The sequence below is a fragment of the Eschrichtius robustus genome, chromosome 2 (assembly GCF_028021215.1).
Source record: "Eschrichtius robustus isolate mEscRob2 chromosome 2, mEscRob2.pri, whole genome shotgun sequence".
NCBI lineage: Eukaryota > Metazoa > Chordata > Mammalia > Artiodactyla > Eschrichtiidae > Eschrichtius > Eschrichtius robustus.
This window is the reverse complement of record NC_090825.1, coordinates 37,470,131-37,486,966: the sequence shown is the minus strand read 5'-3', so window position 1 is coordinate 37,486,966 and position 16,836 is coordinate 37,470,131. Positions and strand designations below refer to the sequence as shown.

General features: G+C 33.9%; 1 protein-coding gene across 1 annotated transcript in view; it reads left to right on the top strand.

Annotated features, from left to right (window-relative positions):
* Positions 1 to 16,836, top strand: part of HCN1 (hyperpolarization activated cyclic nucleotide gated potassium channel 1) — a 364,279-nt gene that overhangs the window by 308,738 nt on the left and 38,705 nt on the right. Inside the window, exon 6 of the mRNA XM_068532658.1 lies at positions 6,875 to 7,115. Within this exon, the coding sequence (XP_068388759.1) occupies positions 6,875 to 7,115 (241 nt within the window). The remainder of the gene's footprint in view (positions 1 to 6,874; positions 7,116 to 16,836) is intronic.

The window sequence follows — 16,836 nt, the reverse complement described above, 5'->3', positions numbered from 1 at the left end:
CACCTGTTCACACAAAACTGCAACAGGTTCAGGACAGCCACCTGAAGCCTAACACCCTTGTTAAGTGTCTTTAGGCCCTAGGTTTACAATACTTACTTTCTTATTAACTGTTGTATAAATTCAGCTACCAATACCCCATTACTTCCCTTCATCATTTGTGACTATGTCATGGGGTTGTTTGAGGAACTGAGTTCATGTTGACTAGGAGGCTTATTTATCAATATCACTCCAAATCATTTAGTCATGCTTCAAGATCTCACTTGTTTTCTTCCATAGTTACGTCTTACCTAATTTCTGGTACAGAGGAAATGCTTCTTATTTACCAGACATATAAATGAATGCTGATAATTGAAGATAAAATTAAATTAATACATAGTTTAGTTTAGTTTTCAAAATAATTAGTTTTTTTGAAACTAATCCGTTTTTAGTTTTCAAAATAAAACTTTTCATCTTAGTTTTCAAAATAATTTTTGACTAATTATTGTTCAAGCAGATATATTTTCATAGCAATTGGGTCACATATAATAAGCACAAACAAGATCCTTTTTATATATTTTTTAACTAGAATTTTGTGTTTTTGAAGAATTCCATAACAGTAAATATATTACCATGTAATAATCTGCCCTGAAAATACGTACACTGCATAAAATGTGGCATTCATATTAGTTAAAAATGTAAATATTCTTAGAAATGTATTGAAGCAAAAAGGTAAATAGATATTTGTCTGAAATGGGGAAAGTTTTAGATTTAAAAATTTATGAAATACTAAAAGTGACTTTATTTTCATTCCAAAGCACAAGGAATTGCAAAACATAAGGGCATAGGTTAATTTTAGTGCTAAGCTTTTGTGACTTTGACCCAGGTAATAGGGAGGTCCCATGGTAGGGTTGAATGAGCAATGGTTTGGAAGTCAAATAGAATGATGAGTTTCTCTAGATGTATTCAAGCTCTGAGGCTTGGGCAATGTATTTCCTCTCTCTAAGCTCCACTATCTTCGTTCTTTTGTATACGTGGGGAAATAAAACCAAATTCAAGTTTACTCTTTGGTTGTTCTCCTCCAGGAATAAGTGAGACATAATATGTGAAGTGCCTGCTTAAAATGGCTGCTCACTAAATCTTGTTATTTGTAGAGCTTTATTTAAAGCAGTACCTGGAACCAACAAGAATTCAATAAATATTGCCTCATTTTTATTGTGTTCATTCTTAAAATTATTTCTGCCTTAAAGAAATCCCTAGCATATCCAGTGACTCTGTTTTGATTCCAACTACCCCAGGCTACAGAACTGAAAAAAAAGTAGGACAACATCAGCAGCACCGTTTATAAGATGTTCTAGGTCATAAAGTGTCATTTGATATAGATTTGACTATATGTGTTTACTTGTTTCTGAAGTTAACATGGAAGTCTGAACATTGGATGCCATTTGAATGTCTGATTTAAGTTCTTAGAAGGAAGCGCTTGCGTGCTCCGCAGAGTCTAAAAATACACAGAGTGTGTTGGGTGTAGGAATTTAGCAATGTAACAGCAGCTCTGTTTTGTTAAGATTATGATTCATTATTGTAATGATGATAATTATATTTATAGCGACCACGCTTAAAACTTTTTAGAACTATACTGTGTGGAATAAAATAATGTAGAACGGAAGAGAACTAAATGTTTCACAAAGTGGAACTTTCCACAATGATACTTAAGTTATCAATAAAGAATTGTAGTGCTAGAAGGAACGTTAAAATATTGCTATTCTTTTTAATAACAAAGAAGATGTTGCTTAAAATTTCCCAGGGTTTCAGAATATGCATGATTCCAAAGCACAGATTTATGGTTAAAACAAATCCTTCTTGAAGCAATTTAAATATATCAAATCCCATTTTTTTCTTATTGTCATAAAGTTAAACAAACTAGAAATCAAATTACCAGCAAAACAATAACAATAAAAGATACCATTGAGAGTGAAAAGGCAAGCCACAGATGAGGAGAATATATTTGCAATGCATATCCCAACAAAGAGCTCATGTCAAGAATATAAAAAGGACTCCTTCAATAGAAAAAGCAGGGAAAACTATTGACTGGACACTTCACCAAACAGGATATTCATCTGACCAATAAGCCTATGAAAATGTGCATAACAACATTAATCATTGGGGGAATGTAAAATAAAACCACAATGAGAAAAAAATTTTTAGTAAGGTATCTCTACATATCTACTAATGGCTAAAATCTAAAAAAGAGTGATAGCATCAAAATTTTCCAAGGATGTAGGACAATTGGAACTTTATATACTGCTGGTATATGAGAAAAATAATACAATTATTTTAGAAAAGTTTTGGCAGTATCTCCCAAAGTTAAATATATGCTTATCCTATTACCCAGCAATTCCAACCTAAGGTAAATATGCAAGAGAAATCAGTGCATAAGGCACTTCAAGAATATTCATAACAGGCTTATTTTATTAGCCTAAAACTGGAAACAAACCAAATGTCAAGAAGAGTAGAATGGAGAAATAAACTGTGGTATAGTCCTAAAATGAAATACAGCCTGAAATATAAAAAGAAAGAACTGCCACCACACAACAACATGGATGAATCATACTGACATAATGATGAGCAAAAGAAGCAAGACTCAGAAGACTCTGCAGTGTGTGGTGCCATTTATGGGAATTTCAAGTACAAGTAAAACTGCTTATAGTGATAGAAGTCAGAAGAGCTAGAACCTCTGGGCTTGATTGGAAAGGAAAAAAGGAAGCCTTCTGAAATCTGTTCTGTATGTGGATCCGGGAGGTTATATAGGTTCACATATTTGAAAAATTCACATAAGATCTGTGTATGTTTAAGATTTGTGTACTTTACCATATCTATGTTATAGTTTACAGAGTTACTCTCTGCACTGTGACCGAACAATGAATGTGAATAATCCTGTCGTACTTTAGCAAAATAATGGGAAGGACTGCTGAAAAAGAATTTCACATCTTAAATAAACTGACATTATGTCAAAGTAAGATCAAACGCAGGGTTCTTCTTTGTTGTTGTTTTATTGTTGTATTATGCTGTTTTTAGGAGGTAAAAGTTGATTTATTTGGAATTTGAATAGGAAATTTGTCTGTTTTCCCCTACTTTTTTTAAATTTTTTAAAAATTTTTAAAATTTATTTATTTATTTTATTTATGGCTGTGTTGGGTCTTCGTTTCTGTGCGAGGGCTTTCTCTAGTTGCGGCGAGCGGGGGCCACTCTTCATCGTGGTGCGCGGGCCTCTCACTGTCGCGGCCTCTCTTGTTGCGGAGCACAGGCTCCAGACGCGCAGGCTCAGTAGTTGTGGCTCACGGGCCTAGTTGCTCCGCGGTATGTGGGATCCTCCCAGGCCAGGGCTCGAACCCGTGTCCCCTGCATTGGCAGGCAGACTCTCAACCACTGCGCCACCAGGGAAGCCCTCCCCTACTTTTTAATTTACTCAATCATTTATTTATATAAGTATAGGCTCATATTTATCTTATGCTTTGGGGTTAAGCCAATATTACATTACTTGTTTTGTTACTCCAATTGTTACAGCATTAGTCAGGTAGCTCTTTCAGTTGGCCTCTTTGAAATATCCTTTTCATTGTGAGGGTTTTTTGTTGGTGTTTTTGCTTGTTTGCTTATTTGTTTTCTAACACTGCCATACTTTCTGGTATGATAAGATGCTTCAGGAGAGAAATAACTGTCTATTTTTAAGTTATGAAGTAAACCTGGTAATTGGGAGTACTTTATTATTAAGGTCAGAGTCACGTGTCTGATTCCCTTAGGGAGTGAACATTCCTCAATTTATTTCATATAGACGATACTCCTAACTCAGGCCAGACATATCGCTAAAAAAGCTCATTATAACAACTGCCATAAAGAATCTGGATGGAGAGTAGAGATATTAATAACTTAACTGTGTGTTTTATTTAAGTCAGTGTGCTATAGGACCTGGGATTGATGGAGGAAGAGCTTTAAAAGTCTTGTTTTACTAATAGAGAGATATTAATAACTTAACTAAATATGTTCTCCCTAGGAAAATGTGCTATAAGGAAATGTGATTGATGGAGAAGAGCTTCTAAAAGTTTTGCTTAACTTCTAGGCTCACTTGATTGTTTCCATTAAACTATACACCCTCAGAGCAAGCAGACTTCATGGGAAGAGGGAGAGCCTTTAAATGCAAATAACTTTCTGTCCCATCACATCTTTTTCTGTCAAATATTTGTTAGAATTTACAGTTTAAATCAGAAAGTATTCAAGTGGAGGTAAAAGTTCCACAGAGACAGAAAAAATGAATGGATTCCTTCAAGTTAACAATAATACGAAATTATCTTCGCAGTGATATAATCAAGGCAGTTCCAAGGTGCACCTGGATATGTGATGCATCATAGAAAAAGAATTGTTCATATAAATAAAGACAGTTTAATTGTTTGTAAAATTATTTTCTAAAATAAAAGGGAAGAAAACAATGAAGAGAAAAATTTGTATAGTTCAAATCAATGAACATAGATGAAAAGATTATTATTTTTGTTTGAAAACTCTTATTTTCTCTGCAACATGATTTATTTTCAACTTCCTACGCGGGATCCTTCTATGTCATTTTACACATGAAATCATTAACTTTGAAACAACAATTCGGATCATTTTAATGACATATTTTTGTCTTTTAACTCATGTGCTTACCTTGGGTGCCTTGAATGGTTCACCTTTTATCTTCATGTGGTTTTTATATGGAAGTATTTTGAATAGTAAAAAACACATTTTTATATTACATGTAAGACTTGTTTCTCAACCTATTGGCTTGAGAGAGCATTCTAAGAGTTTTAAATAGCCACTTCCCAACAGGAATATAAACTAGGCTTTGTGAACACTTTTTTTCCAATGCCAAAATTCCATCTTCCTTCTTTCCCTTTTTGCCCCCTTCCTTCCTTCTTTTCTTCTTTTCTCCTTCCTTCGGTCTACTCATACATGTATGCATATTTATTGAGCACTTACTGTAGTCCCCCACTCCCACCACAGCTCTTCAGCACCAGTTAAAATTGACCACAAATTGCCCTAGATATAGCTACCCATCAGGTCAACTGTGCATTGTAGGGCTTGGATGATGCTGCATGAAGTACCATATGTTTATCCTTCTCTTCTTTTTGTTGTTATGTTCACTTGCTGGTTATCGCTGCTGATATTTAAATATTTTACCAGTCTCCATGAAACTCCACTGTTAGAGATACTTCTCTGCTCTGCGGTACTCACAACATATTGTTGAGGATGAAACACCTTCTTTTCCATGTTGGACCCAAAATTCTGTGCCCTCTGCATCAGCTGGAATTTTTTTAACTATCCTAGAATAATATCAGATTATTTTATGAAGAAGATTGAGGAAACTCTTCTTTCCCAGTCTTGGAATCTAGAAGTTTGTATTACCAAAGCAGGAATTCAGATCTCAGACTCTTTTAATACCTCTGAATCTTTTTGCCCTTTTCCCATCTCTTAGCAGAGGTGACTTCATTTTCTGTGTCTCCTAAGCAAGTTCACAAATTCAGGTCCATCCCTGTTCTTTTGGGGGCTCATTGGAGAAGATATTTCTGAGAAATGGCATTGTGGTAAAATTTAGATTCCCATTGTTTATTCTGTTCTGTATCTAACTTTCAGGATTAAAATTGGTTGGTCCCATATCCCTGTTTTGGTTCCTAGTGATAGCACTGTGTCTAATCTGGACTAGAATCCACAGAATGAAATCAAACATATAAATCTCCTAATTTAGAGTTGGCCTGATCCCAGAAATAAAACAAACAAACAGTTTAGGAAAAGGAAAATATGACCTCTGTCCAGTCCAAAACTTCCAATGGAAACCCAGGAGGTTTGGAAAGAGTAATTTTCTGATCTAACCCAGAAACAGATTGAATTTATAGTTAGAGATTATAGTTAGAGTGTCTTTTGTGTAATGTGAACAACATCAAGTCTCCCTGCTTTAATGTGAATGACATTAAGAAAAAACATCAAAATACTGTTGGCATTTTGTTGGCAGCTGGGCCCTGGTTTCAGAACTCTAGTCAGTAGGTACAAATTAGATTGTTCAACACAATGGACCACAGAAGTGGTAACATCGTGGCTAATAGGAAGTGATGTGGCTTCTTTTCTTCATAAAAACAGATAAAAGGGAGACTAAAACTCTTCCACATTTTCGTTCTAATTTTATATAAAGAATAATAAATGAATGGGAAGTTATAAAAGGTAAACTTGTATATATTTAATTCATATTTATTGATGTCTAATATATGCCTACACTACTCTATGTGCTGGGAATACAACATTTCAACACAATAATAAAACATGATCCCTGGTTTTGAAGAGATAACGTAGATTATTAGAATTTATGTATTGTTGGTTCTTAATTTAAATCGCAGCGTTATGTGTAGATTTTAATTTCAGCACACGTTTTTCTTCCTGATATGATTAATCTCTCTCTTAATATTTGTTTACTCTTTTTTTTTTTTAACATCTTTATTGAAGTATAATTGCCTTACAATGGTGTGTTAGCTTCTGCTTTATAACAAAGTGAATCAGTTATACATATACAATATGTTCCCATTTCTCTTCCCTCTTGCACCTCCCTCCCTCCCACCCTCCCCATCCCACCCCTCTAGGTGGTCACAAAGCACCGAGCTGATCTCCCTGTGCTATGCGGCTGCTTCCCACTAGTTACCTATTTTACATTTGGTAGTGTATATATGTCCATGACACTCTCTTACCCTGTCACATCTCACCCCACCCCCTCCCCATATCCTCAAGTCCATTCTCTAGTAGGTCTGTGTCTTTATTCCTGTCTTGCCACTAGGTTCTTCATGGCCTTTTTTTTTTTTTTTTTTTTTCCCCTTGCCATCTTTAGGAGATAGTCAACTTCAACTGCCGAAAACTAGTGGCTACAATGCCTCTTTTTGCTAATGCGGATCCTAATTTTGTGACTGCCATGCTGAGCAAGTTGAGATTTGAGGTGTTTCAACCTGGAGATTATATCATACGAGAAGGAGCTGTGGGTAAAAAAATGTATTTCATTCAACATGGTGTTGCTGGTGTCATCACAAAATCCAGTAAAGAAATGAAGCTGACGGACGGCTCTTACTTCGGAGGTTAGTAAAAAAGAAAAAGTAACTGAGATGAAATCTAATTTGCTCACAATATTTATCTTTATCAGAGTTTTGGAGACGTCAGAATGTTGATCTTTGGGGTTTGAATGTGGACTTGTATTTGAATTCTGATAAAAGCGTCTATAGTGTGTCAACTGAAAGAAATGCACAGCCTAAAAGCTGAGAATTATGTTTGATTTGGCAGACAAAACTGAGGACTTAAGTCCAGGACACAGCACCACAGTTCGCTCTGAGAGACTGCTCCAAAGAGGTAAGGGAGTAGCCAGTACATATCGGAGTTTTTGTAACAAAGACCAGGTAGTAGGAACATTGAAAGATTACGGTTAACTAAAGAAAACCAGATATCTCAAGTTAAGGAATTTAGTGCTTTTCTATGTATGGGAAAATGCAAGAGTCTGGGCTCACTGAAATTATTCCTTTGATGTGCACCTCAGCTATCTGGAGCCAGTATCCTGTGCTTTCTCATCCTGAGTCTCCTCAGGGTGCACCATCTGGGGTGGCTGCAGCAGTTGACTGCTGGGTGGCAGGCATCCGTTTTCTATCCTGAGTTCCCTCAGAGCTCACCATAATGTGAGCGGCTGTAATGTGATGGCTCGATGGCTGCAAATCCTTTGTTTACTGATATGGCAGGCAACAGTTTTTCACTGATAAGTGGTATGTGTTCACATTTCAGTGTCACACATTCAGTGCATGTGCATTTACTACTGTATTAGTTAAGAGTATCCTTTCATCCTCTTAAACTGGAACCAAATAACAGTGGCTTAAACAGATCAAAAGTATATTTTTCCTCTCACACAAAAGTCCCAGGAGGGTTAGATGGCGCTCCCCAAGACAGTTTTTAGGTACCCAGATTTCATTTATTTTGCTGGTCCGCCATCCTCTCGAGTGTTTTCCTCATTTATACGAGAGGAATTGGTTTCTCTCCACAATATGGACCACAGTATGGGGAGGAGGGGACAGAGGAAGTGAAGAGTGAGCAGTTTCTCTTTAGATGTGTGCCCAGAATGGCCAACATCACTGCTATTCACATCTGATTGGCCAGAATTCAGTTACAAAAGTACCTCTAGGTATAAGGAAGGCTGGGAAATGTAGCTTCTAGTTGAGTGGTGTATTAGTGTTCTCTAGAGAAACAAAACCAACAGGATATATATATACACAAAAGGAGATTTATTGTGAGAAATTGACTCGTGAATATGGAGGTTGACAAATGTTATGATCTGCCATCTGAAACTGAAGAACAGGAAAACTGGTCGTTTAATTCAGTCTGATTCCAAAAGCCTGAGAACCAACAGTGTAAATCCCATCTGAGGGCAGAAGATAAGATGAGACGTTAGCTCATGCAGTGAGACAGGAAAAAAATATTTCTCCTTTCTCCTTTTTTTTCTATTCAGACCCCCAGTGGATTTGGAGGTTGCATACCCGGGAAAGGCCAATCTACTTTACTGAGTCCACTGATTCAAATACCAATACCTAGGAATACCCTCACAGACAAACCCCAAATAATATTTTTCTGGGCACCCCATGGCCAGTCAAGTTGACACATAAAATTAACCATCACAAGTGGCAATTTGCCTTGCTAAAAATTCTGACAATTTGAATTGTTTCCAACTTTTTACTCTAATAAGATATATATTTATATTTGTGCAAATGTACAAAACTTGCCTATGAGTTGAATTACTGGGTCAAAGACTATGCATATGTTCAAATTGAAATAAACATCAAATTATTTCGTTGATGAGACTGCCCATTTCTACATGGCTTTGCCCATTGATCTTTACTTTTATCCTCTTAATAAGTAAAATTGGCATCCCCTTAATATTTAGTTTGCACTTCCACTATTAATGGTGATGTTGAGGCATTTCTTCGTAGATATGGATCATTTGTATTTTATTTTTCTGTTTCTATTTTTGCATATTTTTCTAATGTGTCGTTTGTCTTTTTAAAACCAATTTATACAGGAACATCCCTAATGTATTTTTGATATGCTGTAACTGTTTTCTCCAAAATTGTTACTACTTTTTTAACTTTCTTTCTAATTTTTCTTTCATCATTCTGTTCTTCATTATTGCTGATTTCATCTGAATCTCTCTCCTTTGCGTTAAGGCATTGGAGAGTTTGTGTTTCTTAACTGGGTTTTGTACACTGCAAAACTGTAAAAATGTTTCCCCTATTTCTTCTATATTTTATTTAGTTTCACTACATTTTTATTACTATTTTAACTTGTTAGAACAAGTTAGAAGAAGTGATGGGGAACAACTATTCATGTTTCTTAGTGCCAGTTCTGTTATAACATGAAAGACAGTGATTAATACCACAGTGTCAGGCATTGGCAAGCTTAATAGTTAAATATTACTCAATAGCCAGAAACTGAAATGTTTTCTTTAGAAAAAAGGCAGGAAATCTGCCTTCAAATATTTGCAGGTTTATCCTACAAGAGGAATTCAAGTGAAACTCTTTTTCTTCTCGTGAGTGAGAAGAAATGGTTCTTATTACTTTGTATTCATTCTTCACAGACTTTATAGTATGCCTGTAGAAGGCTTCTCAGTCAGAATTAATGGCTCCCAGCCCTGTGTCTCCATTGCTTCTCACAGCTTTCCAGGGTCCTGGTCTCGGTCTATCTCATATTGAAATTAACACTGTAGTTAGTTACCTGTCTTCCTTCTGATATTAGATGGCAAACAATGTGTGCATCAGAATCACCAGAGAAGCTGTTTAAATTCAGGCTTCACCCATCAGAGATTCTGATTCAATAAATCCAGACTAGAGATAATATCTTATTTGTTTGTTCATTAGAGAATAAACAACCAGTATATCTGATCCCCTAAAAATTGGTAATGATAGAAAGAAAGTATTCAAATCAAATTAATAAGAATTGAGAACCAGGCAATAAATTCGTTTTGATTTTAAAATAATAATAATAATAACAACAACAATAACACACTGAGTTTAAGAAGATTTCTTCAGTAACAGCTGAAAAAAATTTACTGGGAAAGGTTTTAATTTTATCAAATGCTTTTTTGGAATTTATCAAAATGACCATAAGGTTCTTATCCATTAATCTATTGCAGCTGAGTAAACATATCAGCTCAAAATAATTAGCTTCTTTGACTTTCTCCTCATTCGCTAAGGATAATTTTGAAGTTTTCATCTTTCCTCTTCTTCCTTGTCATGATTCTGCATTGCCTCATCAGCCTATTACATTTTTGTGCAGATTATGCTAAGAAAAAACAGAGAAAATTAGGAAAAGCTAAGAACTTTAAAAAGTCTACTTTAGAAAGCCCAGAGAATTAGTGTTTGAATGAAGAAAAAAAGAGAAATTGAAAGCTGATGGAAATAAATAAAAGCTGATAGTAAGAAATAAAAGTATAGTCCAGCTTCGTGGGAAGGTAGTTTTGGGGAAAAGGTTTTTGAGGCAATTAATGGAGGTGTGACAAATACAAAAAAGTTTAGAAAGGAATTTCTGAAAGTTGTTATTATGCATTAAGAATATATTTCTACATTTGGCATGTGTTTTTTTGAATTCAGAGGAGCTTTAATTACTAGACAATTATATTTGCTAATATGACAAAGACTGGAACGTGTGCTTCTCTGGATTTATATGGATTAAACTATTAGTAAAGTCAGTTTCATTAGTGAATGTCCTTGTGTTGAACCATAAGATCGTTTGGGAGATTAAAAACTACTTTGTCATAATGTATTCTTTCTTTAACACATTGTAGCATCTCTATCTGTAAGTGAGATTGGTCTGTAATTTTGTTGTTATAGTGGTTATTTTTGTGATCCCCTAGCTAGATGACTTTGGATGTAAGGTTTTCCTCACTTCTTAGAGAGAGCAAGAAAACTTTTTAAAAAATGTTCTAGTTCCGTAAAAAATGCCATTGGTAATTTGATAGGGATTGCATTGAATCTGTAGATTGCTTTGGGTAGTATAGTCATTTTCACAATATTGATTCTTCCAAACCAAGAACATGGTATATCTCTCCATCTGTTTGTATCATCTCTAATTTCTTTCATCAGTGTCTCATAGTTTTCTGCATACAGGTCTTTTGTCTCCCCAGGTAGGTTTATTCCTAGGTATTTTATTCTTTTTGTTGCAATGGTAAATGGGAGTGTTTCCTTAATTTCTCTTCCAGATTTTTCATCATTAGTGTATAGGAATGCAAGAAATTTCTGTGCATTAATTTTGTATCCTGCAACTTTACCAGATTCACTGATTAGCTCTAGTAGTTTTCTGGTGTTATCTTTAGGAGTCTCTGTGTATAGTATCATGTCTTCTGCAAACAGTGACAGTTTTACTTCTTTTCCAATTTGTATTCCTTTTATTTCTTTTTCTTCTCTGATTGCCGTGGCTAAGACTTCCAAAACTATGTTGAATAATGTGTTGTTCCTGATCTTAGAGGAAATATATTCTCTTTTTTAAGGAAGTTGAAATAATCTAGGCATTACCTGTTATGTGAAGGTTTATTAGGTTTCACAAGTAAAACCACTTGTGTCTGATTCTGTCGTCTATAGGCATTAGAATTATCAGGTTTTCTACTTCTTTATGAGTAATTGTTCAGTTCATCTAAATCCATTGTTCATAACACTGAAAAGCTTTAAAAAAAAACTGATGCCTGAGCCAAAATTGCACCCTAGAGTTTCTGATGAAATTAAGTAAAGTTGAGATCCAAACATCAGCATGTAAAAACACAAAAATCCCCAGAAGATTCCAAATAATTTTCAAATTATATGTTTGTACATATAATTTTTATTTTTTATTTTCAATAGACTTAACTTTTAATTTTAGAATAATTTTAGATTTACAAAATTATTGCAGTGATTATACAGAGAATTCCTATGTATCCAACACCCAGTTTCCCTATTATTATTTTCCATCACTATAATACAGTTGTCACAATTAATGAACCAATGTTGTTACAGTATTATTAATAAATACTTAATAAAGCATACACCTTATTCAGATTTTCTTGGCTTTTACTCAATGTCTTTTTTTCTGTCAGTATCCCATCTACAATACCTCGTTACATTTGGCAGTAATGTCCTCTAGTTTGCTCTCAGTTTTTAAAGTTACTGAGATTTTATTTGGTTTTGATGAACACGACGGTTTTGAGGAGCCCTGGTAAGTTATCTTATAGAACGTTCCTCATTTGGGATTGGCCAGGTGATTTTCCCATGATTAGATTGGGGTAAGTTCGATCTTGTCTATGAGCAAGAGCCTAGACATAAAGTGCCTTTCTCTTCACATTATATCCGTGGTATATACGATCAATATGTCTTTCCACTATTGATGTTGACCTTGATCACCTAGATTGAGGTGGTGTTTGTCAGACTTCTCCACTGTAAAGTTACTCTTTTTTTCCCTCCCATTCCATACTCTGCTGTTTGGAAAGTAGCCAGTCTGCACAGTTCATGACTAAGAATTGAGGAGTAATGCTGCAAAAGGGCAGAGTGTGTGCATAAATTATTTGAAATTTTTCTAAACAGTCAATTTATTTACTCTTTCGCATTTATTTATTTATTCAGCCCTTTTTTATATCAGTATGAACAGCAGGATATTTATTTTGTAATTTGGGTTATAATCCAGTACTACTTCATTAATTGTTTTGCTCAAATTTTTTCAGCTTTGGCCATTTGGACCTCTTTCAATTGGCCCCTGTGTCCCTCTGAAATACCCCCATGATTATGGATTTGGGTTTTTTGTTTGTTTTGTTTTGAGATTTTTCTTAGTTTCTAGCACTAGATGATGCTACAGGCTCATCTTGTATATTTCCTTACTCAGTCTTAGAAGCAGCCATTTTTCCAAGGGTCCTTGGTTCCTTTCATTGGAGAATGGTTTTAGAAACCATGATCTGGACACTAGGCGCACTCATTACTACTGAGTTATTATTACTTCCAGGTTCTGTCAGCTGACAAATCAAAGTGATACATATGTACATACTACCATATATATATATCTATCGTGTATATATATATCTATATATATATATATCTATCGTGTATATATATATATATATATAGCCATCTGATTCTAAATTAAGCTAAATATGAGTTCATACTGATATTTCCAACTCCAATCCATTACCACATAGATTATTCTAGCCTCCTTTCCTTGTTTATCTGTAGTACACCCCTCAGAATTAAGAAATCAGGTTCCCACAATCCACCATCCATGTACTTAATTGTTCAGTTCTAGTATAGATGTATAGTGGTTTTAGAATTCTTAACCAGTACATCCATAGGAAATGACTTTATCAACTAGAGTACAGGTCTTATGTACACTTCCTTTTGCCTCTTCATTCATTTGCAAAGATACTTAGGTCAGCATCTTATTCCCCCACCTCCTTCACTGAGGTTGTTTCATACGTTTGTAATATATTTATATTCTTTTGTTACATTCTGCATTCCATCCTGAGAACTCATGACTACCTAAATTATTTCTTTTTTAATTTCCATACCATCAGATTTACTTTTTCGTGTTGTAAAGTTTTACAGGTTTTGAAAAATGCTTACTGTCTTGTATTCACCATTACAATATCATACAGAATAGTTTCGTCACCCTCAAAAAATCCCCTATTTATTAGCTATTCAACCTTCCCCTACTACCAAACTCATGGCAACCACTCATCTGTTTACTATCTCAAGAGTTTTTTCTTGTCCAAAATGTCATATAATTAGAATCATACAGTATGGTATTAGTTTTGAAAATTTTTTTATTTCAATAGTTAATCACTGTAATATAGGAAATTTAGTTGTGTATTAACTTTTTGTGCAGTGACTTTCCTATACTTGCTTTTAGTTATAGGAGTTTTTTTGGTCAATTATTTGAAATTTTCTTTTACAATCATGTCATCTACAAATAGAGTTTTATTTCTTCATTTCCAATCTATATACCTTTTATTTTATTTTCTTATTTTACTGGAGAGGACTTCCAGTACTACATTATACTGGAGTGGAAATAGAGAAGATTTTTGCCCTGATCCTTAGTCTTCCTAGAGAATTTTTTCCCCTTGATTTTGGAGTAAAGCATCTACTTTCTCACTATTAGGTATGATGCTATTTGAAAGTGTTGTTTTTTTTTTTCTATAGCTATTCCTTTTCAAATTGAGGAAGTTCTCCCCTATTACTACTTTTCTGAGAGCTTTTTTTTTTTTTTTAGTCATGAATGGATTTTGTATATTTATCATTTTTTTCTGTGCCATTTCTGATATCATATGGTTTCTCTTTTTTAGCCTATTGATGTGGTGTGTTACATTGATTGAATTTGATTTTGAATATTGAACTAGCCTTGCACACCTGAAATAATTTTAATGTATAAAAATGTATTAAAGTAGGCAAAAATAATTGGATTAAATTTTCTAAATTTTTGATCACAGTTTTTATGTCTGTGTTCCTGAGAGATAGTGCTGTGTACTTTTTCTTTCCTGTAATGTATTTTTATGGATTTTTGCTTTAGGATAATTCTCATCTAAGAGAATGGGATAGGAAGTGTTCCCTCTGCTTCTATTTTCTGGAAAAGGTCATGGAGAATTGGTATCATTGCTTCCTTAAATATTTGGTAGAATGTACTGGTGAAAACATCTGCATCTGGTGATTTAATTTCTGCAAGGTTATTAATTATTTTTTTCAATTTTAAAAATAGATATAAGGTTATTTAGGTTATCTATTTCTCATTGTGTGAATTTTGTTAGTTTGTACTTTCCAGGAATTGCTCCATTTAATCTGAATTATCAAATTTTAGGAGTAAAGTTGTTTGCAGTATTCCTTAATTATCCTTTTTAATGTTCCCAGGATCAGTGGTGATGATTACTCTTTCATTTATTATGTTGATAATTGGTGTGTTCTCTTTTATTCTTAGCTAGCTTTCCTAGAAAAAATTTTAAACCCTTTTAAAGAACTAGATTTTGCTTTTATTGATTTTCTGAATTGTTTTGTGTTTTCAGTTTTATTGATTTCTGCTCTAATTTCCTTATTCTTTGCTTTAGGCTTAAATTGCTCTTCTTTCCCTACTTTGCTAAGGTGGAAGCTTAGATCATGGATTTAATATCTTTCTTCATAATATATACATATTTAATGCTATATGCTATAAAATTTTCTTTAAGCATTGCTCTTCCTGTCTCCTACAAATTCAATGTCATATTTTAATTTTCTTTAGTTTAAAATATTTGTTTAATTTCTATTGAGACTTTTCCCCTAACCTGTATTCTATTAAAGTGTTCTAAACATTTGGGAATCTTCCAGCTATTTTGCTGTTGTTAATTTCTAGTTTAATTCTACTGTGACCTGAGAATTTATTTTATATGATTCCCATTATTTTATATTTGCTAAATTATAAATTTTATAGCTCAGAATGTTGATGAATATTCCATGTGAACTTAAGGAGAATATATATTCTGCTGTTACTGGATGGAGCATTCTATAAATGTCAATTAGATCAGTTTCACTGATGGTGTCATTCAGGCCAACTACATCCTTGCTGATTTTCAGCAGCTTGATCTACTAATTAGTAAAAGAAGGGTGTTGAAGTCTCCAATTATAGTAAGGAATTTGTCTATTTCTCTTGCAGCTCTATCAGTTTTTTCCTCAGGTATTTTGACATTCTATTGTTGGGTGCGTACATGTTTAGGATTGTTATATCTTCTTGGAAAATTGACCCTTTTTCATTATGTAATACCCTGCCTTATTCCTGATCATATTTCTTGTCCTGAAATCTGCTTTGTCTGAAACTAATATAACTACCCCAGCTTTCTTTTGGTTAATATTAGCATGATATATCTTTTTATAGACAGTTACTTTTTAAAAAAATTTTTTTTTTGAGTGTGGTAAAATACTCAAGCATAAAATTCACCATCTTAACCATCTATCTACTTCACATGTGATTCAGATACCTTAAAGTATTAGCAATTCTTCCCTCCTATCTCTTGGAGCATTGCTCTCATTAATTTCATTTAATTTATTTTATTTATTGTTACTATTATTACTTTAAACAAACAACTATATTTTAGATTAATTAAGGAAAAGAACAATAATATATTTTATTTTTCCTTCATTTATTCCTTCTTCAACCTTACTTTCTTTCTCTAGGTCCAAGTTTCTGATCTATATTATCTCCAACCACTTCAAGAAAATCTTAACATTTCTTACAGTGCAGGTCTGCTAACAGTGAATTAGCTTAGTTTTTATTTGTCTGAGAAAATTTTTTTCTCCTTCACTTTGAAGGATAATTTTGCTAAATATAGAGTTCTAGATTGATGAGTTTTTATGTTCAACATTTTAATATTTTGTTCTGTTTACCTTTGGTTTGTATGGTTTCCTGCAAGAAGTTCACTGTAATTTTTATCCTTGTTCCTCCATAGGTAAGATGTTTTCCCTCCTCTGGCTTCTTTCAGAATTTTCTCTTTCTCTTTGGTTTTTTGCAGTTTGAATATGATAGCCTAGGTGTACTTTTTTTTTTTTTTGGTCTGAGGTTCCTGAATCTTCATTTGGTGTTTGTCATTAATTTTTAAAATTCTCAACCATTATTACTTCAAAATTTTATTCTGCTTTGGTCTCTTTTCTCCTTATAGAATTTAAATTATGCATGTGTCACATCTTTTGTAATTGCCCCACTTTATGGCTCCACTGGCTTCTGCTCCAGTGAACAGATCTGCTGTGACACTCTAGATTCATGTCTCTCCAGATTTTTGGTTGGTCATTTTCTCTGAAA